The sequence below is a fragment of the Gymnodraco acuticeps genome, unplaced genomic scaffold (assembly GCF_902827175.1).
Source record: "Gymnodraco acuticeps unplaced genomic scaffold, fGymAcu1.1, whole genome shotgun sequence".
Lineage (NCBI taxonomy): Eukaryota > Metazoa > Chordata > Actinopteri > Perciformes > Bathydraconidae > Gymnodraco > Gymnodraco acuticeps.
In genome coordinates this window covers 330,738-356,596 of record NW_022990201.1, presented here as the reverse complement: position 1 = coordinate 356,596, position 25,859 = coordinate 330,738, and the positions used below count along the sequence as shown (strand labels likewise).

Sequence of the window (25,859 nt, the reverse complement as noted above, 5' to 3'; positions counted from 1 at the left end):
ATATGCTTACCTCCATAATGAACTCTCTGTCACACTGTTGAGGTTGAAGTCAAATAGTTTGGTCAGCATCAAAATCACCTGCAGAACAAGACAAAGAAGTATAGCAATCAATACTGAGACCTGTTGATCAAATGTCTGATGAGAAAGTTAAACAGTTTCAAAGCTAAATTGACAGGAAGGAAAATAAACAGCAGTCTAACTGTGAGAGATCCATGGCTCTTTTATGGTGGAAGCAATGCTTGGTATTTGAATGACCTTTCTCCCACATACTGTGGTGAGTGTTGTGGATTTCTTATTCTTTAAATCAGATTAAATCTGAAGTAGATATTGCAAGCAAGTTGTTCCAAGTTAGATTTTGTCAATTGCAATTTGGGACCAGATATGTCAAGTGTGGGTATTATTCTATGGCTTTGCGTTTCAAAGTTTTCAACCAAATATAGCTTAACTTAACTTTTAACAGTATTTAAATAGGCTTGTCCTGTAGGTTTTTGTGCATGTAAAATGGTCTGCAAAGGGTAAAGTTCCCTCCAGAGGCAGTTTATTTCCCAACTGAAAATGAGCATAATATGCCTCTTTAAAAGAGTCACACCTCCAACAGTGAAAAACATAGAAATCAATGGTGGAAATCCAAACACCATGACGACCTCCTAACCTATCAGGCTCTCCTCTCCTCTTTCTCTGCTTCGATCTCTCAGGCAAAAAGCACTTTCTTTCAAGATAAGATCCAATCTTCCTATTCCAATCCTAAAAAACTATTCTCCATCTTCTCCACCCTCTTGGACCCTCCAAAAGCTCCTCCCCCCTCCTCACTTCTGTCAAGCGACTTTGTTACCCACTTTGAAAAAAAGATTGATGATATTCGCTCTTCTTTTTCTGACTCACCTTTACTCACCGCTGGGTCACCAGACCCTCCTTCCACCAACACACTAACCTCCTTTTCCCCTCTCTCTCCAAGTGAGGTTCTTACCCTCATTACCTCTGCCCGCCCTACCACCTGTCCTCTGGACCCTATCCCTTCAAACCTCCTTCAGACTATCGCTCCTGATATTCTACCATTTCTCACCCATTTCATCAACACTTCTCTAACTTCTGGTCACTTTCCAAACAGTCTCAAGGAGGCAAGAGTAAACCCTCTCCTAAAGAAACCTACTCTCAACCCGTCTGATGTTATAAACTACAGGCCTGTCTCTCTCCTCCCGTTCCTGTCTAAATCACTTGAACGCGCTGTCTTTAAACAACTCTCCTGTTATCTCAATCAGAACAACCTTCTGGATCCGCACCAGTCTGGTTTCAAGGCAGGTCACTCCACAGAAACTGCTCTCATTGCTGTCACTGAGGAACTGCACACTGCCAAAACTGCATCCCTCTCTCCTCTGTCATCATCCTGTTGGACCTGTCTGCTGCATTCGACACGGTGAATCATCAGATCCTCCTTCGCACTCTCCAAAAACTTGGAGTTTCAGGCTCTGCACTTTCCCTCCTCACCTCATATCTGAAAGACCGTACCTACAGGATGATTTGGAGAGGGTCTGAGTCCCACCCTTGTCAATTAACTACAGGGGTCCCTCAGGGCTCTGTTCTTGGTCCCCTCCTCTTCTCCCTGTACACAAACTCACTCGGATCAGTCATTAGCCCGCATGGTTTTTCTTACCACTGCTACGCTGACGACACCCAATTAATTCTGTCCTTTCCCCGCTCAGAGACCCAGGTCGTCGCACGCATCTCTGCTTGTCTAGCTGACATCTCTCAGTGGATGTCTGCTCATCACCTCAAGCTCAACCTTGACAAGACTGAGCTGCTCTTCCTTCCGGGAAAAGATTGTCCCACTCTTGACCTAACAATCAACATCGGCACCTCAGTTGTTTCCCCGACTCAGACTGCAAGGAATCTGGGTGTGACCCTAGATAACAACCTGTCCTTCACTGCAAACATAGCTGCCACAACCCGTTGCTGCAGATACACGCTTTACAACATCAGGAAGATATGTCCCCAGCTGACACAGAAAGCGACGCAAGTTCTGGTCCAGGCTCTCGTCATCTCACGCCTAGACTACTGCAACTCCCTCCTGGCTGGTCTACCTGCATGTGCCATCCGACCTCTGCAGCTCATCCAGAATGCAGCGGCTCGTCTGGTCTTCAACCTTCCTAAATTTTCCCACACCACTCCGCTCCTCCGCTCCCTTCACTGGCTTCCGGTAACTGCTAGAATCCACTTCAAGATACTGGTACTTGCTTACCATGCTGTGAATGGATCTGGCCCTTCCTACATCCAGGACATGGTTAAACCGTACACCCCAGCGCGTGCACTACGCTCTGCATCAGCCAAACGACTCGCTGCGCCCTCGCTGCGAGGGGGACCCAAGTTCCCATCGGCAAAAACACGTGGGTTTGCTATCCTGGCTCCTAAATGGTGGAATGAGCTCCCCATTGACATCAGGACAGCAGATAGCTTGCACATCTTCCGGCGCAGACTGAAAACTCATCTCTTTCGACTCTACTTCGAGCGATAGAACTATTAACAAAGCACTTATATACTAATAAAGGACTGGCTTATCTAAAGCCAGTTGAGTAGCACTTGAAATGTTTTGGCTCTATGAAACCTGATGTACTTATATGATTCTGTTTTCTTCAAGGTTGTGTCTTCCTGGTCGAATGTACTTATTGTAAGTCGCTTTGGATAAAAGCGTCAGCTAAATGCAATGCAATGTAATGTAATGTAATGACAGAATTACATTTATGTTTGTGTCATGTATTTATTTGAGGAAGTTTACATTCTCATTACTGCAGATTGATCCGATATTTTTTTTAGATGATTTTATGTGTCTCTCCAGTGGAGCAGATTGATAATAATAAGTCATATGCTTCATGACATGAATTATTTCATTAATTACTTTTCATATTACTTTGTTGCATTTTGTTTTCTTTCCTTAAACTTTCAGGCTTCTAGTGACGTATATCGCAAACAGTAGGGTTGTTAATGAATCTACAAACCCATTGTTTTACTGCATATTTTTTATTAAACATTAGAAAGTAGTAATAAAATAACATGATGCCATAATTTGGTTTTCCGCCTCCCTCCCTAGAGCCTCTACTATTTTATTACACTGTGAGCTTTGCGCTGCCCATTGCCCTCTCATTAACACAATCTAAACCCAGTCTGCTACGGCCACATAGAGAATCTAATCCTATTTAGGAAACACTTACTGTTTATCAGTAGCAATATAGCTTCATGTGAAGGAAATAATGTTTTTGTAAATGGTGAATCCTATAAGACTAAAATCTATTCATTTCTATTCTTTAAATCAGCCTGTCAATCCATGAACATTTTTAGATTATTCTAGATCTATCAGGATTCAAGAAAAGGTAATTAAACGTGTATGCATGCAGGCAGTGGTTGGAAAAGTAATCCGATATAAGTAGCATTACTACAGTGTAAAAAGTATATGTTACTAACTTACTAATGAAAGTCTTGCATTAAAAATTGGACTCAAGTAAACATTCCAAAGTATTGCCATCAAAATGTACTTCAAGTACAAAAAGTTTTCATAATGCAGTATTGCCCATTTAAGATTGCAATACCTGTATTATAATATCTAAAATATATTATAATTGTTAATTTATAAATGTCAATGTTGCACTTGAAGTTGGGGTTTATTTTAATTACTTGATATACTTCTGGGCTCTTAACCTATAGCAGTACAGCATTATTTAGATTTTGTATTATTCGTCTTGATCTGCAATCTGCAAATAGCTAGTACCTAAAATTGTAAAATAAATGTAGGAGTGAAAATAAAAATTGCCTCCAAAAATAAGTGAAGTAAAAGTCTAAAGTAGCACAGAGTGAAAATAACTCAATAGTGCAAATACTAATTGGAGTACAAGTACCTAAAATATTTACTTAAGTAAGTACTTAGCAGTCTTCAATAACTGCATGCAGGGAATGGAACTGCCATTCCACTGAGTGTTTCTCAATGTCGAGGACATGTCTTCCGAGTCAGGTCCTTCAGAAGCGAGGCAAGAATCCTTCCTAGCCTCGGAAAACGAAGAATGGTGGAACAGGCTAACAGGTGTGCGTCATATGCGAGGCCCTGCCTTAAATGGAGCGCGATTTCCGCCAAAGATTTTGGAAATTGGTCCGTGCGCAAAGCATTGTGGGGATTTTAAGACTGCGGAGGATACACATATGCAGCCTCGTTTCAAACTCATTACTTAATCATATCAGATTGATTCTAAACACTCCACCGTAAATATTCCTTATTCACAGAACACCCTCAAGGGGCTGGGGATGAGGGAAAGTGGGTCAGTGAAAGTCTTAAGGGAGAAACAGAAGCAGAAACATCACATTTTGCTCCGAGCATTAAAGAAGTTAAGCAGCACGGAAACTCACAATCTATTTACTTTGTGACTGGAGGTGTATTTGAATACAACTCTGCAGAAGCAGAAGAGGCAGGGAACAATCTTCAGAGGGAATGCTGCAGTTTCACTTCATTATAGTTCTGTAGTGCTCTAACTCCTCTTGCTCAGGATTTGTGTTTCATTTTGATAACAATGTGAGAAAATCCCTAAAGATATTTTGTGGTGGCTTTGATAATTATCTGATGACCCCTGTGCATGTGAGTAACGCGCAGCACAATGTCCAGGAGATATGGCGTGGGCGAAGAGGAGATGCTGCCAACGGAAAAAAACGTCTTTCAACATCATTGATGGCTTGTGATGCGCTGGTACATCCTTATCTCTGATTTCGTTACCGGGGAAAACAGCTGTATGTACAAGGCAGGTGATGCACGAAGATATTTCCCAGTGCGTGAAGTAAAATAAACAACCGGAGTCGATACCATTTATATCTGTTGCCTTTAAGTCGTGTTCCACGCTGTGCACAGCCAATATCTAACTGTTTCCCCTTGGCCTGCCGCCTTCTGATTCCTCCATTGCTGGTTATTGAGGCAGCAGCCCAGCCACTGTATGACTTGTGTGACTTTGTGAAACAGTTCCACCTCCACGGGGTTCCTGTGAGTACAAGGAAAACAGATGCACATTGGGTCGCGGGGGCTCCTGTGATTAAGCTTATTAGGTATGCGCCGGCATCTGCATCCCTGAAGCTCTAAACGTGCAGGGTGCTCGGTCGACCCGCAGTTTGCAGGGTTTTGGAGCGATCTTGAGGGTTTGTTGCAGAAAATAACCAGAGCTGAAATTGCCTATGTGTCACTGTTTGCCCATTGTCTGATACTGCTTAAGTGGAAAGGAGGGAGTCCCCAGACCTATAGTTATTGACTCAGGACGTGTTGCTGGTATAAGATTTGAAAAAACGTAGGTATACAGTACGTGGGTTGGAAAATAAGCATGACAAAATCTGGTCACTATATATTACCCATGAAGGCAGCCGACCCCTAACTTGATCACTCAAATGATGGTTTACTTGGATTCTCCTAAGATTATGATTGCGTTTTTCCCTTTTCTCATTATAGATCAAGAATGTTTTTATTTAGTAAGAGTAGAATAAAGCCTAACAGGTCAGCTTGGGTTATTTGTTTGATGGTATATTCAATTGTCCATTGTTGTTTGCTATCATCATTATTTTATTTGTTTTATGTACTGTATGTATGTATGTGTCTTTGTTTATATATGTTTTTGTGTATGTATGTATGTATATACTGTACATATGTATTTCTTGTATTTTAAGGAAAACATTTCTCTTGATAAGTGGGACATTTTGTAAACATGTATGTCTTTATTATAAGAGTAGCATTAAACTAAACAGGTCAGATAGAGTCTGTTGTGAGATGGTCTATTTCCATTTGCTCCATTGCCTATACATTTTTAATTATTATCACAATTGTATTTTTATTGGTTTTATGTATGTGTATTTAGTTTGACATGATTGTATGAGTGAATTTATGTATACATCTATTTTAATGTATTATATGTATACTGTATATGTATGTATATTCCTTGTGTGTGTATGTTTATATATGGTTATATATCTATATATATGTTTATGTATGCAGACATGTTTTTTTAATTTTAACATAAACAGTTATATTGATAAGAATTTCTAGATACATATGTCTTAAATGTTATAAATGTAAAAGTCTGCTGTGTATTTCTATTTTAATCTGGGGATGCCACCTAAAAGGGGTGTGGCTGGGGTTGGTGGGTTTACAACTTTTGTCATGAACAGTTATGGTTTAGTATGTTCTGTTGTTTTAAAAATTGATAAATAAATGTGTAATAAAACACATTAAGAGGGATTGGGGAAGTAGCTGGAAAGCATTGCAGGGATTGGCCTGGGGAATGTATGATGGGCCGTGTAGGCCAACATTCAAACTAATCGCGCACACACACACTACATTACATTACATTACACGTCACTTGTTAGACGCTTTTATCCAAAGCGACTTACATACTCAATACTGTGGGCAATCCCCACAGGAGCAATTTGGGGTGAAGTGTCTTGCCCAGGGACACAACGACATGCTGACTGCAGTGGGGTTTGAACCTGTGACCTCCTGATCCGAATACCGACTCACAACCACCACACGCCTCCCACTACTGAAAACATCTGGCCTTGCACACACTCTATTGAAATACTCTCACATTCACTACTGAACACCTGGCACACACACGACTGAAATACTCTCACATTCACTACTGAACACCTGGCACACACACGACTGAAATACTCTCACATTCACTACTGAACACCTGGCACACACTCTATTGAAATACTCTCACATTCACTACTGAACACCTCACACACACACAACTGAAAATTAACCTCACACACACTACTGAAATACTCTCACACACACACAACTGAAAATTAAACCTTGCACACATACTACTGAAAATTAACCTCACACACACGCAACTTAACATTAACCTCACACACACACACACACTATTGAAATCGTTTCACATTCACTACTGAGCACCTCACACACAAGACAATAATAAATATGAAGTTAACTGTTAACTTCATATTTATTATTGTCTTAAGCATTTACTACACAGAGTTCCCCCTCTCATATTCACAGTGTGGATCAATTGAGACAGCGTGGTGTCCAGAGAGCTGCAGGGACTTTGGGAGAAACCTCAGTGTGACGGATGTCCTGTCTGTGGGTTTGGATGGAGAGGACTGAGGTGGAGAGGTCTTTCTCTGGGAAGAGAAAGACCAGGCATGATGAAGAAAACCACCAAACTGCATCTGTGTGCCCATACTGGGCACAGCTGTCACAGAATGATGGTCCTGTTTGACTTTGTGTTCACAATAAAAGTGTAGTTTCCTAGTGAATGTCCTGTATTGGTCTTTAATGTGATATCAGCTTTTAATTTTCTTCTTGTCCCTCCTAGAAAACGGTGAGTTCAAGTTGTGTTCTCCGGATCAGCCAAGCAGCTGAGCCCCTGTAGCAGCCTGGAGCTAACGCAGCTAACGGAGCTAACGGAGCTAGCTGAGAGACCACTAGCAGTTTGTTACTTCCGTTTCATTACAATGACTTCCGTTAAAGCAAGAATCCACCTCACACACATAGGTGAAACACATGCACATTCCCTACTGAGAACCTTTCAGTTAAATGTTTTCAGGAGTGTGTGTGAGGTTTTCAGTAGTATGTGTCTGATGTTAATTTTCAGTTGCGTGTGTGTGAGGTTTAATTTTCTGTTGTGTGTGTGAAGTTCATTTTTAGTAGTATGTGTGCAAGGTTTAATTTGCAGTTGTGTGTGTGTGTGTGTGTGTGAGGTGTTCAGTAGTGACTGTGAGAGTATTTCAGGTGTATTTGTGCAAGGCCAGATGTTTTAAGTAGTGTGTGTGTTCGAGGTGAGTTTGAATGTTGGCCTACACAGCCCTTCATATGAATAAATAACCTTAAAACTCAGGACTTCTAGACCTGTGCATGCTAATGACGCACCATGTCTGATTAGCTGCCCAGCTGGAGGCTGAATTCACACTAGCAACACGCAGCTTCTCTCTTTGGCTGTATTCCCTTGCCCTTTTTTTTTCCCAGGCACCCCCTTTCATATTTCTCAAAAACGTTTTTATGTGAGAGGGGTGAAGGGTAATGGTGCAATTATGTTTTCAGCATCCCTGAGTCATTCTGCTGTGTGTTTGCAAGCCTGTGTCTGTGTATCTGTCTGGATGTAGGTGAAGGTGAGGAAGCGGTTATGTTTTTACAACTCTAAGTTTTCCCTTGTGGCTTTTAGTTGTGTGTGTGTGTGTTCAAGCTGTGAGTGGAAGTGCTCTGGCTCTGGATTCTGGATAAAGTCCTCTGAAAGGCTGAGGTATAATCCGGGTGACTTGGCTTCATTAGTTGAAGGGCAGTGTGCATACGGGCCCTTCTGTCTACCACATATGGAGACTAGGCAGGCAGTCATCAGCGAGTGGCCCTGTCAGATGGGCTCCCACTGGAAAGTGCTCCATCACTGACCATGCCAATTAGGCCTGGGGCTTCTCCCACTGTAAATACTACGATGAGGCAGAGTCCGCCGATGGGAGCACACACACCCTCTTCTGACAGTTTGGAGATGTTCAGAGGAGCATGAAGGCATCAAAATGAGTCGGTGGCTGGTGGCCGTGTTAAGTTTAAGAATGGAGACGTTTAATTAACATATATTCTTTGAAATACTGTATCAAGCCCCATGGAGTAAGAAGGCAGTCTTTCGTTTACTGTTTTGATTTTGTGTGTTTGTCTTTGGGCTGTATCGAGTAAAAGAGATAGGTTGGCCTCGTAGATGTATATCCTCTAAAGGACAACCACAACAATGTCCACTGATAGTGTCAAAGACATTTAACATGGATGAGTAGCATCAGGATCATCCCTCTACACAACAGTCAAGATAACAGGAGAAATAAACAGCGAGAACATTGTTATCTTAGTGGCAAGATGCTTAATGGAAAGATAGAGCTGCAATCTCTAACCGCGGCCGAGATGTTTTCCAAAGGCTGTGGTCTGAACCTAGATCGATACCAAAAGGTTAGGGTTTAATTATTCCTGTTTCCACTGCTGATAAACTCCAAAAACATGTGTGATTGTTTTCTGCTTACTAAAAAGGTTTGTTAAACCAATACAACACATTAAATGTATTTAATAATATCTCAAACATCTTTAGTAAAGTCATCAACTTCTGTGACTAACCTGCTTCAAACTGAGTCTCCACAGACCCCAATGTTAAAATGCCCAATATAACAAAAGAAAGAAACATTTTTACAGCCTGATACAAACAAAAGTTTTGGTCTTTATTTCCCTATTGTATGGGGACGAAATGTAACTTACCCATTTTGCATGTTTTAGGGTTAAAAGTGAGGATACTTTCACATGATACGAATAAAAACGGCTCTTCTTTAGAGGGAGCCTTATTAGGCAGAAGCGCTACCCTCGGCGACACGCACCGCTGGAAATTGTCAAAGAGCACTGCGCTCAAAGTTCAAATCATTTAACTTTTAACTTGTTTACAGCTGAACCTTTCGACATGCAATCAATCAGACCAGGCTCACTGTAATGTTACCAACAGCGGCCATACGTGATAATTAGAGGTTTAGGGAAGAAAAACTCTATTGATGGAAAGACCTGGTCATTCAGCTGACCTCATTCTTTTGGTACACATCACTTTGCTGAACCTAGACCTGACCAACTGCAGCTACCCAAGATCATACACTGCCCCTACAGGCTTTACGGTAGGCACTACGCATGATGGGTACATCACTTCATCCGCCTCTCTTCTTACCCTGATGAGCCCATCACTCTGGAACAGGGTAAATCTGGATTAATTGATTTGGTTTTAATAATGCGTTGGACAGTTCTTAATCCGATTTCAGTAGTTTCAGCAATCTCCTTAGTTGTTTTATTTGCTTGATGCAGGCCAATCATTTGACCCTTCTGAAACTGATTAACATCCTTTCCACAACCCCAGGATATGTCTTCTTCCGACATGGTTGTTTGAGAAGTGGAAGGCTCTTATAGATTGGCTTAGTTCAATCCAATTTTTGGACGGGCAGTATATTCTTTACCGTCTAAGGCATTGTCCTCATTTTATTTGTTCTTTTTTTCATTCCCTTTTAGACAATTCAACTACATGGGCTTCGACCATGTACATGACTTTAAAGGATAAAAAGCATGGTTCAAAACAGTGTTGATGGATCTCTAGAGGTTTTCTTACACAGTTTCCAAATACAGAAAGAAAAAGTGCAGAGACATTAGTCATGCAAAGGGAAGTATCAGCTCGCGGTGGGGATCAGTAACAACTGTGTCTGTGCAAAGCTTTAGGTGTTTAAAATATCTCCCCATTATTTCTTTTTAATCAAAGTTTGCCTTTGCTTGTAGCAAACACTGTTATCTCCTGTACTGTTTGGTAATTGTCCTTGGATGGAGGAGAGCAAATATCATCATGAATAAAAATAACCAAACATGCATATACAAACAACAATTACCATTTCCTGGGGCACACGAAGGCAGAATAAACAAATATGAAATGCAGAGTATTAGCCACCCAAACTGAGAGATGTGCTTGGTTCATGTTCTGCAAGGCATTATGGTCTATTTGTTTTTCTCAATTTTTGTAATCACCTGAGACCAGATTTCCCTAGGGTACAGATCTTTTTGCATCATTTCATTACTAGAAAGATAAAAGATCAGAGCACAGAAGGCGATCCATCAAAGGAACAAAAATAGTGTCTTGCCTTATGGAAAATGAAACTGTTTTGCCTTTTTTTTTTATATCAATACATGTTCACTGTAATAAAGTCTCCGAAAGGAAAAACACTGCAGTAACACATATTATAATGATGTAAACAAGTTTCACCTGCCACCAAATATCTCAAACTGTCAGGCTCATGGAACCAGGCTCGCTCCTCTCAGATTAGCCTGTCACATCTTCCTTTGCGAGATTCACCACTTGTGCCTATCGCTAGTGCCGGTGTAAAACATATCTTGGGAAACAGGGTTTGGACAAGGTTCTTGTCACAAAAATCTAAAAATAATACATCTTCATCGGGATCAAAAATGGATCAAGACCTGTCGGAGGTGAGATTCCCAGGGAGGTTATATACTGTAGAGATATTCTGTGCTAAAACTCCTTTTCTACAGACTTGAAACATATTTGTTTGGAACAGATCCTCTTGAAAAATCACACTATACTAGTTTTTTTAATAGTTGTCAATGATAATGATGGTAATGACCCGACAAGATCAATCTCTCCAATGTCCTTATTCATATCTAAATTCCAATATCAGTAATAAATTCACAATTACATTTTTTTTTCTTCGAATCTGGCATCCCATGAAGAAATGAAAATACATGTATGTAAGGGTGAAAAATTATGTTTGTGTTTGAAAGTAGAAAGCATTTCCATGTAAGAGATAATTTAAGAAGAAAAATTATGTTTTTTGAAAGGCCCAACATGAAAAACAGTACGTGGCAATATACACATAGAACATCAAAGTGAACTGTTCTCACGTACATAATTAATATACTGGTAAACTCTTAGTTAAGACGGAAATGAAGAGGGTTTGTAGCTCGGTCCTACTGTGTCACATCAAAAAAATAATGATGATGTGTAGCAATTATGTAGATTTAATCATTCCTCTGCATACTTTTAATGCTTATTACAAGTAAGCATCCCCTTGATGTCTTCCTTAAGCCTTTCATGTTTTGAAATGCATTAACAACTTCGCACTTGAGAGATCGGCTCCTTAACTGCAATCGTTTTTATACACGATTTCCTAAGTGGGTTCACAACAAATTAGGAGCAGCGAATAGCTTAAAGATCAAGGAGAATTCACGGTGGAAACCTTAAGACCGCTCATAAAAAAACAAAACAGAACCAAGGTGACAGGTGTGCGCGGATCAGAAGAGGAGCACATGGATCTGTAGGAAGTCACAAAGGACTTCGTCTGCATTCTGAGAGCATCTCTGCAAACATCCGGCTTGAAAAAATAATCCGCTCGAAAACTGAAAATGTGTATGTTATTTGAAGAAAGAGGAATGACATTTTTAATCATTCTACGGAATAATGTAACACACTTGCAAATGTTTAAATCATGTTTTTCTACAGCCTCTGTCACCTAAATAAATGGGGTAAATGAGGCCCCAGCAGACTGATCATATGCCGCTTATACTGTAGGAAGCCCAGATTGCTGAACATCAGTATACGCAGCGGCATACTGTGTATGTGTTGTAACACTTATATTTGAATATTGCACTAGTCTATTTCAATAAAATGACAATATAGTTTGATTAATTGTGCAGCCTTTTTTCTACATATGTACTATTTTGAAAATGGTTTGCACATTGCCATATCATAATTTTGTCATATATATTTTGATTTACATTTACATTTACATAAGTACGGAAGAGGATTAGGGCCACATTAAAAACAAATTTGTGATGATTTGAAATTTTTTTTATTTTTTTTGTTCTGAGAAAAAAGTCAGAATTCTGAGATTAATCTCAGAACAAAAAAAAAAACGTTTTTTTTTCAAATCCTCCCAAAAAAAAAATCATGTGGCCCTAATCCTCTTCCGTACATAAGTGTATACTGTATGAATATGTATTTTTACTTCCCTTTTTTTGTCATACTTGCCTTTCACTGACATAATAAGCCTAACCCAGTTATACATTTGCTTGGTTAACTTATTAAAGCTTTTCTCTGCATTGATAATATAAAGGGTCATTCTACACACAATATTTGACTTTCTTTATTTATTTTAAAGAAATGTTTTGGGCCATGGAGGGCCTTTATCAGAGATGTCGATGTGAAAGGGGGAGATAGAGGGGATGACATTGACACATGTTCCCACGGGCTCGGGAGTCAAACCCACGTACTTGGCACCTGACACTGCATATGGGCCAAAATCCAAACGGTTGTAGAAATGTTGGTTTGTGAAAGATGATGTGATGGTTAGGGCTGTTTCGGGCTTAATTTGAACCAGCCCCTAGTCACGCTTCTATGTACGTTAGCTTGAAGTTATAATGGCAGAACCTGGAATGTTTTTGGCATCCTGCTGGATCCATCTATTTTTCTAATTACGTTCACATATTAATTTTGTTATTTGGATTGTTGTATTTGTATCTTCTTTCTATACACACAAAATATATTGCACCTTTTTCCCTCCTGTGAGAGGGAGTCATTCTCAGTAGCTTACCCCAAGGTTTTTTCAATGTTCTTCCCCATTAATTGTTGGCTTTCTTTAAGAGCTTATCCTTGTACCCTGCGAGGGTGTTAGGACAGAGGATGTTGTATGCTGTACAAACTGTAAAGCTCCCTGAGAGAAATGTGTAATTTGTAAATCAAATTTGATTAATTGATTAGTTGACTTTTAATCGACACACTGAGGTCCTGGTAGGGATCATTTGTTACTGCCTGCTTATGAAAGCAGATGAAGAATACACTATTTGTTTCAGTTATGTCTTGACATCAAGACCTCAAGACGATAAGCTTTACTCGCTTCCAAATAGACTGCAATAAATCACCAGATAATTAAATATTAATATTTGTATAAGTATTAAAAATGCATAATAGTGACATTTGTTATCTGTAAGAGGGAAAATGTATGTGAGAGGCCCAAAATGTTAGCATGTGTGGGTGGAAATGGATGTATGTGAAAGGAGAATGTATGTGAGAAGCCCAGAATACATTATGGGCTCCTATACAGTATATGTGGGAAATTCTGTGAAAAACGTTCAAAGCTTGAAAGGAATGTGATAGAAGGTATATTTAAGGTGATAAATGACTGTCTGTCGTGAGGGGAAGATAACACTTGACACAACTGTTGAGTAGAAATTCATGGACACCTGCTGATAACAACACTACATAACTCAAGAGCAATGTGTGTCCCTTCACTGAATGACAAGCTTGACAACAACTTTGTTTAACTGCACTATAGTAAACTTAATTCATATTGAAAGCCGGTCCTTGCACATCCATACGGCTTTTTTGCGCCATTCCAAAGTGAGGGTGTCCCAGTGTCCCACGGAGACTAAAGCTAAATATAATTTGATCGCTTAAGATGGTACTAACTAAATATAGTGTATTTCAAGATAAATCTAAGGAAGAGTTTTCAAAAAAATGGGAACCTCAAATGTCCAAAAAACACCATCAAATTCAAAATGGCCGACTGCCTCCAATAGAGCTTGTTGTCTCCATTACATATACTCACCAAATGTTATACATATAGGACGATCATATATAAAGGCTGTTTTAGGTGGTGCTGCTGAGCCATTTTGCCCCGCTCAAGAACCGTATTTTACAAACATTTTACCACGTTTTAATTTGGTGCCAAATACATTTTCCTTAAAAAAACATGATGGAATTTTGATCCTCAAAGTCTAAAGATCTTACTGCGACATTTGAAGTCGATCAAATGTAATCTTTGGATAGAGTTTGTTTAAGTATGGTACCCTCAAATGTAAAAAACAAACAAACAAAAGATTGAAAATGGGCGTCTCAACGTGTTACCCACCAAATTATTATATAGTGTAGTAGTAGTATATATAGCAATTCCGTCACGCCCATGCAAAATAACCCCATTTTGTGTATATTTTCACCATGTTTAAATGATGTGCCAAATATGCGTTTGACATTATGTTAAGGCCCTTAAAAATGTGATTCAATTGAGGAATAATAAAGAGAAGGAATAATCGAAAGAGGAATAATAAAAAGATGTCCTTCAATTTTAAAATGGGCCCGTCGTTTGTTAGTTCTCGAACCCTAATTAAGACAAATATCATCTCCCTAATCTAATCATCAACCAACAGACTGAATATATGAAGTCTGATTACTTTTATCAATTTTAATGTTAACCAAGGATGACTTTTATATGAGCCAATAAATAAAAAGCATGGAACCCATTTCTGCTTGGTAGATCATAAACTTCTGCGAAGTTTGAGAGAACTGCTGAAGGCAGTGCTTTGCCCCAGAGATAGATGTATTCCTCCCCAAGCAGTGTTGAGAAGTAGGATCAGGAGTTTTAAAGTTTAAAAAGAGAGGCTTTTGGAGTGTGGAAAATAAATCTGATAAGAAGGCCAATCTTTGTCATGTCATGTTGTAGCCTACTCTATCACATCGGTTAGGTAGATGGACTGTGATGAATTGAACCAGAGACATGTTTCTGCAAGAGAAGATGAATTATTCAAATTGCCATTGTTGGAATACATCTGTTTAGCTAATTGATTAATAGGCCAATAAAGGAACATGCAATATCCAGTAAAGATGCTGTTTTAACAAAGGAAAAATAGAACGTGTCAACTTCTCAAAAACAATTAAGCCTCATTGATTTTGCCTAATTATATCCAGTTTGGACGTTTTAGGGCTGGGTAGCTCTTGCCCAAGGCGATGCTGAATTAAAAGAAGCCCCCTAATGTGCTGCCTGAAGAGAAAACTGAACGTGGTAACTAACAAGCTGTTATGTTCTTCCCATATCTCCCTTTGTTCCCATTATTCTGAATGAAAGATTCCCTATTCTCTCCATTTGCATTTGATTAAAGGTGATTAGATGAGGCTGCCATGAAAAAAGAAGCAGCTCACCTAACCTCTGCTACGGCTTAATCAACAAAGACAACAACGCAGATCTGACATTGACCCTCTTTTGTTTTCTGCTTCTGTATCATCAAAGCGATGTGTAAATTGCTCTCGCACATGCCAGCATTATAGATGTACTACATTAGCGTGGGCTATCAGAGAGACTGGCAGTATTTAAAGGGAATTTAGATGGAAGATAACATAAAAGACAAACAGGCTTTCAAGAAAGAACGTGACCTGCTGAGGTTTTGTAGATAAATGAAAGTTATCATCACGGTGTTTGTGACCTGATTTGATGAGATGATAATGTGTTGTACACAGGGAAAATAATTGTACTGTACATACAGTATATGCAGACAACATACAAATAGAGATGATTCTCCTTTTAGTCAGGAAGGTCATAACCAAACGGTTGGATTTTACTCGAGTTGTAGGTAATTGAGTTACTGTTGGCATTCGATCCATCTCCTCATGATACCATTCCTGACCAAGGATTCAACCCAGCCCACACAGGAAGTCGTTCAAGGCCAGGCTGTCGGGCCAGCCGTGGCCTTGGCAGCAGTGCGCCTGTACAAGCCAGGTAGAAGGCAGGCTGGCCCCGTTTTAGAGGAATAAATCCAAGGACAAATGAGCAAGCTTGGCAGGAGTGAGAGTGAAAAGAAAGCAGGCGTATCAGACAAATTGAGTCGTTTCTCTCTTTAAGTTATCATCTGTACAAGCTTAGTGGCTTCTAAACCACATAATCCATTTGCAGACAGTAGAGCCAGAACCATTGATCTGAATGGGTGTCATTACCTGCAGGTTAATGGAGACGACATGAGTAAACATGATCAATGTCTATCTGCTCTTGCCTGTCAGCATGGTGGTAATGACCAGGGGCCAGACATTTGAACCGCAGCTCAATGCAACGGATGGGTTTCTCAAACTACTGTGATTGAATAGACAATATCATATTGGACCTCACCTCTAACTGTGTTTTTTGAAGATTTGGTCCTTGAGATGAATGATATGAAATCCCATTTTGTATCTCTTTGTGGGAGGCGATTTCCTGGGATTAGAAATCACATGATATGAAACTCCACTATTGTATGTCCCTATTATTTGATGTATTGTTAATGCCATGCTATAATACATTCTAGAGTTGAACATGGACATTCTATGGTTGCCTCCAATGCTTGCTGCATATACAAAGGAGTAAGAAAAAGTGTGACTGACGAGGACACATTTAGAGCAAACATGACGAAAATATGATGAAACGAGATGCAGACATGTCGAATCGTGTAAAAGACGTCATCAGTCAGTTACCCTCAGCTGAGTATTTCTTTAGGCATTCTAGAGACGGATAAACTCTGCTTTTCTTCTTATTGAAATTGCAGAATAGCTGTTCAAGTTGTATTTGCTTCCTTGAATTGTCAATACATGGGTATTACGTGCCAATAATATTATAAAATATATAATATTATATGATTTATTATTTTATTGTCGGCACGCTGATATTTTTTTTAATAGCACTTCATATCAAAAAGGTTGCCAACCCCGGGTCTAGAAACTACAGTATGTCTTTGGTTTCTTTTAGAATGACTTTATAAATAGAAATACCATGACTTTCCTTGTTGGTGCTAACGTAAAAGTTATAGGACAGTTGTTGTAAGATTACATTTAACTCAAAGGTCTGGGTTTTTCCATTCTGTTCATATTTGTTTCCACACACACCAAATATCTCTATATATATTGATAAACTGTCTGTTTTTCTAGGAAGTAAGAGCCCTGTTCACAGGACAAGCTTTGCTTTAGTACTGTCAGAAAAAAAACATATTAAGAGCTAATATCCATGGATTGTATCTGTTCTGTTATCCTATTACATCTATTTGGGGAAACACATTTGTAACACTACAGCTCTAAACTGATTCCAGGAATGTATGTCTGTTTGTACTTGTATTACTGCATCCAAAGTGATGACTTACAGGTATGTGAAGTGTTTGTATAGGAGCTCAAAGATACACTATAAATCAAAAAATGTCTTAACAGGGGGCCGGAAACAAAAACAAGCACATTTTTATTCAAAATAACTCGAAGGAACTGAAATGTGATGTTGTCTGGGAGGAAGCCTCCAGGTTTAGAAGCCACAGTGATTGATTGTTGACCTGCTTCTGCCAGCCGTTTTATAGTTTTTAATGGCATTTCTAACACCATCCAATTACTTACTGTGGTATCATTTGAGCTTGCACTGCCTAGTGGATACCAATGGAAATTTCAAACTGGACCTGGTCCAAGTTAATGCATAAATTAATAAGGGGCTGACTAGGAGGGGGATGTGGAGTCTATTGCAGTACGTAGGGTGCAGGAGCAAACTCTAAATAAAGCTCTGCCATGGAAAGCAATACACCCCAGAGTTAATAGCCGCTTTCACACCAAGTACTTTACCGTACTTAGTTCCGAGCACTTAGTTTCCCTATGGAACTAAGAGCCGATCGCGTTCACACCGGAATAAATTCCCTGAGGGAGGATTACGCAAATGAAGCCGGCTGACGTCACTTCTTCTTCTTCTGCTTTGGGTTTACTGGCAGGCCGCAAACAACTTCACGGCGTATACTGCCGCCCGAAGTCCCCGGCCGGAAGTCCCCGGCCGGAAGTCCCCGGCCGGAAGTCCCCGGAGTTGGGGACTGGCTTCAGTAGAAGCTGCTGGGACTCCCAGCAGCTTCTACTGAAGCCTTCCGAGTAAATCGCCAGAACGCCGACACCTCCTCATCTCCACCGCTCCCATGTTTTTTTTTTTTTAAATGGGGGTAAAAGTTCTCTGAACTAAGTTCTCTTTTTGGGGTGAATGCAAAATTCCAGACACTAACGGAACTAAACGCGAAAAGTACTCCGGTGTGAAAGCGCCTATTGGTAAACCATAACTTTCCACTCTGCAAGTATATGTATTGCCTACTGTGGCTTTCTATAGCCACAAAACAATGGCTCAGCTCACATTTGCTTGCTAGAAAAGAGGGAACCATTAGGATTTCTTGTGGTCAGCTAAAGTCCGGAGAGAATATACGTAAGAGTTACCATCTGACACATACATCAGTAGCTCTAATTGTATCAATAATGACTTATTGACCATGTCTAAGACCCATAAATAGACTTAGACCTGACCTTGTAGAACATATTTTAACTAACAAAGCACAGGGATGAATAGAAGACTTTAGACACGGATGTTTTCCACAAAATATGTTATGGACTGGAAGCTCAGAACAAGAACATTTGCCTTTGTCTGACTAATGCCTTGGATTTCGTGGGAGAAGAGGCTGTCAATTTCCATACAGACTTGATGAAATGAAACTTATCCGATCAAATCAGACAGCGAATCTGTGAAAGGTCGTTGCCTAATTAGCCAAATAGTTATGGGCAGATTGATTCGTGGGCTTTGACAATCCTCAGTAAATCTGCACTTTCCTGCTGAGTAAATTACATTTTCGAATGTTATAGGAATATGAATAGAGGGGCTTTGTTGTACTTCAGCTTGGATGTATTCAACTAAATGTAATTACTGTTGTGTATCCAGGAGATATTGTGATTAGCAAAGGTTGTACAGTACGGGCACCTAAAGGACCAAGGCTCAACATTATAATCATTTCCAAACTTGCCTTATCAGCACGTGCATGTCATTTGCCTGATCAATTTCACTGTCTGCATATTTGCCTTCTATAATTAAAAGTGGCCGACCTCTGTAGGAGGTTTATTTCAAGGCAAAAAAAGGATTTCATGGCAAACGATGACTTAAAAACTGTGATAAAGTAAAAAGTTGTCACATTTCAGAAAGTTTTTTCTAATAGATTAATATAATCTTTTACACTTTGTACAGGACTGCCTCATATCCCAAAGAAATGGGGCTTTAGACCAGGATGTTTTAAGGAGACTGAAAAGATACACTGGAAGGCAGTATCCAACAGAACAACTAAATGTCATGTTTAAATGTTAATGGAAATGCAAAGCAATTACGAGCTGCGATACACAATCCTGCTTCGGCCAAAATGGTCCCTGACCTGCGTTTTGAAAACATCTCAGAAATGCTTCATTCAGTAAAATAAGTCAGGTGTTGTGCTCATTAACCCGCTGGAAAACGGGTTCAGACACTCCAGACTGACAAGTATTTTGTTACTTATTCTGTTATACAACAATTTCATATTTAACTTTAATCACCAGTGCATCTGTATGTATTGCGTGATATTCTAAATTCCTAGAGTCCAGAGAAAGATGGCACAATCAGTGATACACCGTGTACACAGATCAATATAATTTGTCTATAAAACTCAACTGAGACCACCATCACCACCTATTGACCTCCCAGAATGCTCTGCATTTCCGATAAAGTCTGAAAGTAATTTAGTTGTTATTATTATCATTATTGTTATCATTATTATTTTGAGAAGTGCAGGATGGGAAAATTCTTGCTGTATACAGCCTGAAAGTGATGTCATGATGTTGGTTTGTTGTTATGTCACTTAGTCTCTGCTCCAGAGAATCGCTGTACATTGTGTACATTCATACATTCATGAATTTCATATACATATATTTTGCTTTATTTCATCTCCAGAGATGTAATCCTCTTGCAGAATAAAACAGATCAACATAAAACATATTTTATGTATGGAGCTGACTCCAGACCAACCATGAAAAAGGGAATATAAAAATGGTCAAATAGGGAATACAGTCAAATGTTGTATGTTTTATTAATCGCTAACTTTGGCAAAAAAATGAAATGATTATTGATGGATATGTTCAATTCTCATACCAATGTTTTTCAATGAAAGCTGTTTTCACCACAGGGCTTTGATATCATTCAATAGATAATTCACTGTCTTTTAAATGGCAAGCTAAATCTAATTTTAAGATATTGTCATACACATTCATGAAGACATTTATAAAAAGTAGCAGGACAGAGTACTGTCTGCATAATAATGACGGAGAGTAAAGGTCCATTTGGAACCCAACTAGTTGTTAAATAAATGATGAGTTGGTTAACTCATCATTTATAAACTTATAAACTGTTCATTTTGAACAACACCATCGTTTTGGTATACAAAATGTTTACCATGCAGTTACTTGATATAAACTATGTATTATTGATTTACCACAAAACATACAACATCACGATAGAAAGCATTTAAAAAAATGAAATCCACTTAAGAACTCCCTCTGGAGGGAACTTTGTGATTGTAGCCTTTGCAGACCGTTTACACTACAGAAACCTATAACACACTACAGGAAAGGAAAAACCATAAAAGAGCATAATATGGCCTTTTTGAAGAGTTTATTGACAGCTTATTCTTTTCTCTGTCTTTTTACTTCACTGTCTGTTGAACCTGTGTTTTGGTAAGGGAGGTTTAAGGTCCAGTGGATGCAACCAGTGCACTGGGAGTGTGTGGTCAAAGGGTTGACCAAATCAGTGTTTCCGTGCACTCTGTAGTTCAGGGATTTCTGGAGTGTAGCTGGTAAATGGGGAGGAATTGTGCAGATATTTAGTTTCTTCCATGGTGCTCACAATCTGCCACGTATATTCTCTGCTCTGCAATCTCCAGTCAATCTTCACAGGGTGCTGCATCGCGTTCTCCCTCCATACGATTTCCCCACACGTCTCCTTCTTCTTGTTTTAGCAGGTTCCCCTCCACTGTCTTCCACCATACTATCCAATCCTCCCCATCTCTTTAAGCAGGGATTCAATGACAGGACGGGCTCAATTATTTTTACCCTGATGCTTGTAGTTAGGCAGACTTATGTGGTGAGCTGGAGGCAAGAACTAACTGGAGCAAGCAGAGCTGAGCCCATCAACACAGCACGGGATGATTGTTGTAAGGGCCGAGCACTGTCTGTATGGTGGTACATGTGATGGGGCCAAATTAGAGGCCTCAAGATATCCATGTGTCTTTAAAGCTTGTTCTTTTAACTGTTCTTGGTTTATTTGGACATCAATTTGTCTTTTTACTTTGAACTCGCAGAAATGACATCTACTAAAAGGGACTGCTCGTAAAACTACGGTGGCTGAGAAGTGCAATCGACAATTACAAAGTGTGAAACACTTTACATTTTATAAAACAAATGTACATTAGCGAAACACTTTTACCAAAGAAAAAACAATTTCAAATTAACAAAAACAAATTAACAAGATGCGAAACACTTTTACAACGCTAGACAAATTCCCATTTTATAAAAACAAAATTACATTGTCGAAACACTTTAACATTTCCCGAAACACTTTAACAAACTAGAGAATCAAACCGGAAAGGGAATGCGCATCATACCAGAAGTGACGTGCAAGTGATTGACACAAACTTCAGTTTGTTTTGGTGGATAGACCGCCGGTACCTATGGACGGTACGAGTGTGTTTATGGTCGTTAAACATGTTTTGTCCGTTCTGTGGAAACCACCTGGGCCGAGTGACACGGTTTTGCTCATCACGATATACTTTCTTGTGCACACGAGAAAGTTACAGGTTCGCCAAGTGGGAAGTAGACCTGTGCCTTTTACACACAGCCTTCATTAGACAGCTAAAGATCAACTGCAGGCTACTTCGTTTTAAACACAAATGTTTCTTTAGCTTTAAAAGTGTTTCGCATCTTGTTGATTTGTTTCTGTTAATGTTAAATTGTTTTTTCTTTGGTAAAAGTATTTCGCTAATGTAAATTTGTTTTAGAAAATGTAAATTTGTCTCAAGCTTTGTTAAAGTGTTTCACACTTTGTAATTGTCGAGTGCCCTTCTCAGCCACCGTATCAAACAACCCAACAGAACATTATCACCTTAATCTACAGTTCCTCTTAGCTCTACATAGCTAATTGTTTAGTTTTTTGGGTCAAATTGTACTTTCCTTAACCTCAACAGCAGTAGTTGTTTGCTTGTGTTTTGGTGAAAATGCTCTGTTAAACTAATTGTTTGCTTTTCCCCATTTAGAAAACAACAATGTTTGTGACTAGCTAGTGAAAAAAGTGGATAGATAAGCAGCTAAAGTGCTAAGTCACCACACGATGGAGACCAAAACAGAGCTAAAAGGAGAGTGAATTGCACATTAAAACCAGGGTGCCAACACACGGCTGAATGAATGCTAATATTGCTCCATGTCTACTGGATGATAAAATGTTTCAGTGTTGGGTTATGACCTTTTCTGTCTTCACATAATGGAGCAACATAAAAGGTGATGGCTCTACCTGTAGGTTTTTACACATATTATACAATTATTACAATACATTGCTATTACCATCAAGCTACATAATCACATTTTCTGAGTTAAATGTTTTAAATGTAAGGTCATCGGATTGTTTATAATGATCTGATAATAATTAATATAAGGATTGAAAACATGAGCCACCCAGACTGTGAAAGGAAGATAATGAGCCCAATTAGGTTAATTATTACACTAATTATCCAAATGAAATTATGTCATTAAAGTGTTTCTCTTTACTGAGGAAAATGCAACCCCAAGCTGTTTAACCTTCTCAGAAAATTCTCCAAACACAATTGTATAATGTAATTGATAAGGATGGATGTGGCGATGTTCAAGGTGTCAGTCTGAAAAATACCCTCTTTTCGATAAATAACCATTTTCAACCAATATAACAAGCTTCAGTGAGGAACAATTAGCTAAATGTAGTGATAGTAGAGTATATAAACATATCAAGTAGTTACAGTAGTACATCTGCAGCTAATTCACTTTAAAACATATTTTATGTTTTATTCCAGGCAGCTGTTTCCTGTAACAGAAGACTAGTGGATTACATATTCAATATCAGACACCATGAAAGCCTTCCAGCACATTATACCTTCATGCAAGGTCTATTTATTGCAACAAAATGTCATTCTTCCTCCTAACCCTTAGTGTGTTCCACCGCTGCGACAGCACATTTCTAAATATGTGTAAAATCCATTGGTTGTGCTCTGTGTAGCAGGAGCAGCTCTCTTGTTTCACTGCATATATCTCATTACGTAAAATCCTCAGCTCTAAAACAGAAAGTCAGGGATCAGCAAATCCTCACTTCTGGCCAGGCTTATGATTCCATTCTGATGCAATTTTCTCTCTCCAATTCCCTGATTATCACACTCCTGCCCGCCAATTTGATATCTCATCTGTCGAAGTTCAGACACATTCACTCTGCTTCAATTTTCTGCAAGCTCTGGCATTGACAAAGCATTCCAAGGGCTGCTTTTCAAAAACAATTTATAGCTCGCTGTTCTTTTTTTCCAATGTTGGCAGGCATTTGCTGTCACACACTCTGAGCAGGGAGTGTACATCTGAGAAGCTGACCCATCAAACATTTAATGTTTTGTTTCATAAAATTAACTGTTACAACCAATATCCTGGCCAAACATTTATTGAAATCAAATGGTTAGAACATAAGAAAGTATCTGCTTGACATTTAGCCTGAGGATGTATTCAAATGAACGTTTGTGTTGTTGTTTCACCACAATACAGAGGCTAAAAATTCAAGTGAAAAATACAAATATGTTGAATATATCCAGACAGTATTTGCAACCATATGCATTATGTATTTGTTAATAACAAATACGTTTAAAAATATATTTTTTTAATTATATATTTTTTTCTAAAACTATTTAGCCTTTCTGTAGCCTAATTACTTAAACACACTTTAACATATCTGCATGTATTTTTTCTAACAAAGTAAAAGAAAAGTTAGATTTGAATAAAAACAAATAGTATTTTGGAGGCAATATGGGTCTTAGAAATCATCGTTATTTATTCAAGAACAAGATAGTAAATTGGACACAATTATGTAGCGCTTATCTTTGCAACATATCAAAGTGCTTTACAACAAGTCAAAATTGTCCCACAAAGAGAGGTATGGAACATATAAGGCACCTGTTCAAATGCTAACACTGTTGACCATGCCGGTCGGGAGCAATTTGAAGTCAAGTATCTTGTCCAATGACACTTATAAATTTTGACTTCAGGGGCTGGGGATCATCGCACCGACCTGCCAATTTGTGGAAGACTGTTTCCTCTACTCCCTAATATGGATTTTGCAAACTGTTAGCAAAAGCCTCACAGCCCCCAGCAATCAGAGTGAGGAGCTTGAACGGTTATTGTGCTTTGGTATGGAGTCAGATTTGGGTCAATATTCTAGCGCGTAAAACAAGCTACTCACGAGCGGAAAATGTGCTTTTACACGCACATAAAATGACCCTCGCGCGCAGATTAAACCCCCGCGAGCGGCTATGCGCTCGCGAGCGAGAGAGACAGCCCTCTTGCTCGCTCGTGGGAGTGTCAGCCTAACTCGCTCGCTGTCTACGCGCGCGTGAAAAGTTTCTGACACTTTGGGGTGGAGCCACAGGACTTTGATTGACAGCTGCCAGGAAGCCCGGAGTTGCCAGGTTTGATACATGCCTGAACTACCAAGAGCCGAGGAGTGACAGCTGCAAGATCAGTTGGACGAGATTGAATGGTAAAGTTGTCCATACAAAACTATTATATTCGTAAAGTGTACAGCTACAATATATATATATATATATCAATTAATTTGATATAAAACAATATATTTTAGATATAATATCCTGTACAATTATGTGAAAACATGAATAAAACTACACATCTTCAGATGTTATACATACATAAGTGTCCTACACTAATAATACAAAGTTATTATGGCATTGTATGCTGTGTGTTATTTGTAACATCTTCAGAAACTACCTTTCCAACTCCTCATGCAGTTGACTGTTACAGGTCTATACAGGTTCATGGTACAATGCATAAGCTTCAAATCGAGAGACTGAAACTGTATTTTCCTTTATCGTTCGGTTTTAATTTCACAATAAAGTTAATAGTCATATTATGTTTGATATTATTATGTTTTATTAACTACACCACTGGTTTTTTAACCTGCGCCGTCTAGTGGTTAAAGCACGTTATTGAATTTTGTTGTTGAATACGTTTTATTTGATGAACACATTTAAATATTAAGAGTAGCCTACATACAAAATAGGGGGAAAGTAGAAGGCATGATAGAAATATGGAATAGAAAATATCAAGAAGATACTGTAGTGATCTCTACAATAAAACAGCTATTGGATGATGTGCAAAACAGACAAACTAATAAGGCTTTATTTAAACATTAAAGAATACTTTAAGTTAAGGTCTTATTTTGAATAACAACAACACTTTGGGGCTATCAACAGATACATTTGAAGTCTGACAAAGTACTTAACGTCCAATATATTGCATAGTTTATTTTGGCACTTGAAAATCACCTTCCCTGAATTTGGGGACGGGGTGGACCGGAAATACTGTTTTCACCCCGCGAGGGTTGACGCCAACTGTACATGGACACTGCGGAAATACGTATTATACTGTTTACACGTTCTA

General features: G+C 39.0%; 1 protein-coding gene across 4 annotated transcripts in view; it reads right to left on the bottom strand.

The window, feature by feature from the left end:
- The window catches only part of LOC117547462 (VPS10 domain-containing receptor SorCS1), a 235,697-nt gene that overhangs the window by 135,797 nt on the left and 74,041 nt on the right, over window positions 1–25,859 (bottom strand). For all 4 annotated transcript variants that reach the window (XR_004569193.1, XM_034218221.1, XM_034218222.1 and 1 more), the window contains exon 2: window positions 11–78. Coding sequence is in view for 3 of the 4 variants with exons in the window: in XM_034218221.1 (XP_034074112.1) it covers window positions 11–78 (68 nt within the window). In the remaining variant the exon portion in view is untranslated. The remainder of the gene's footprint in view (window positions 1–10; window positions 79–25,859) is intronic.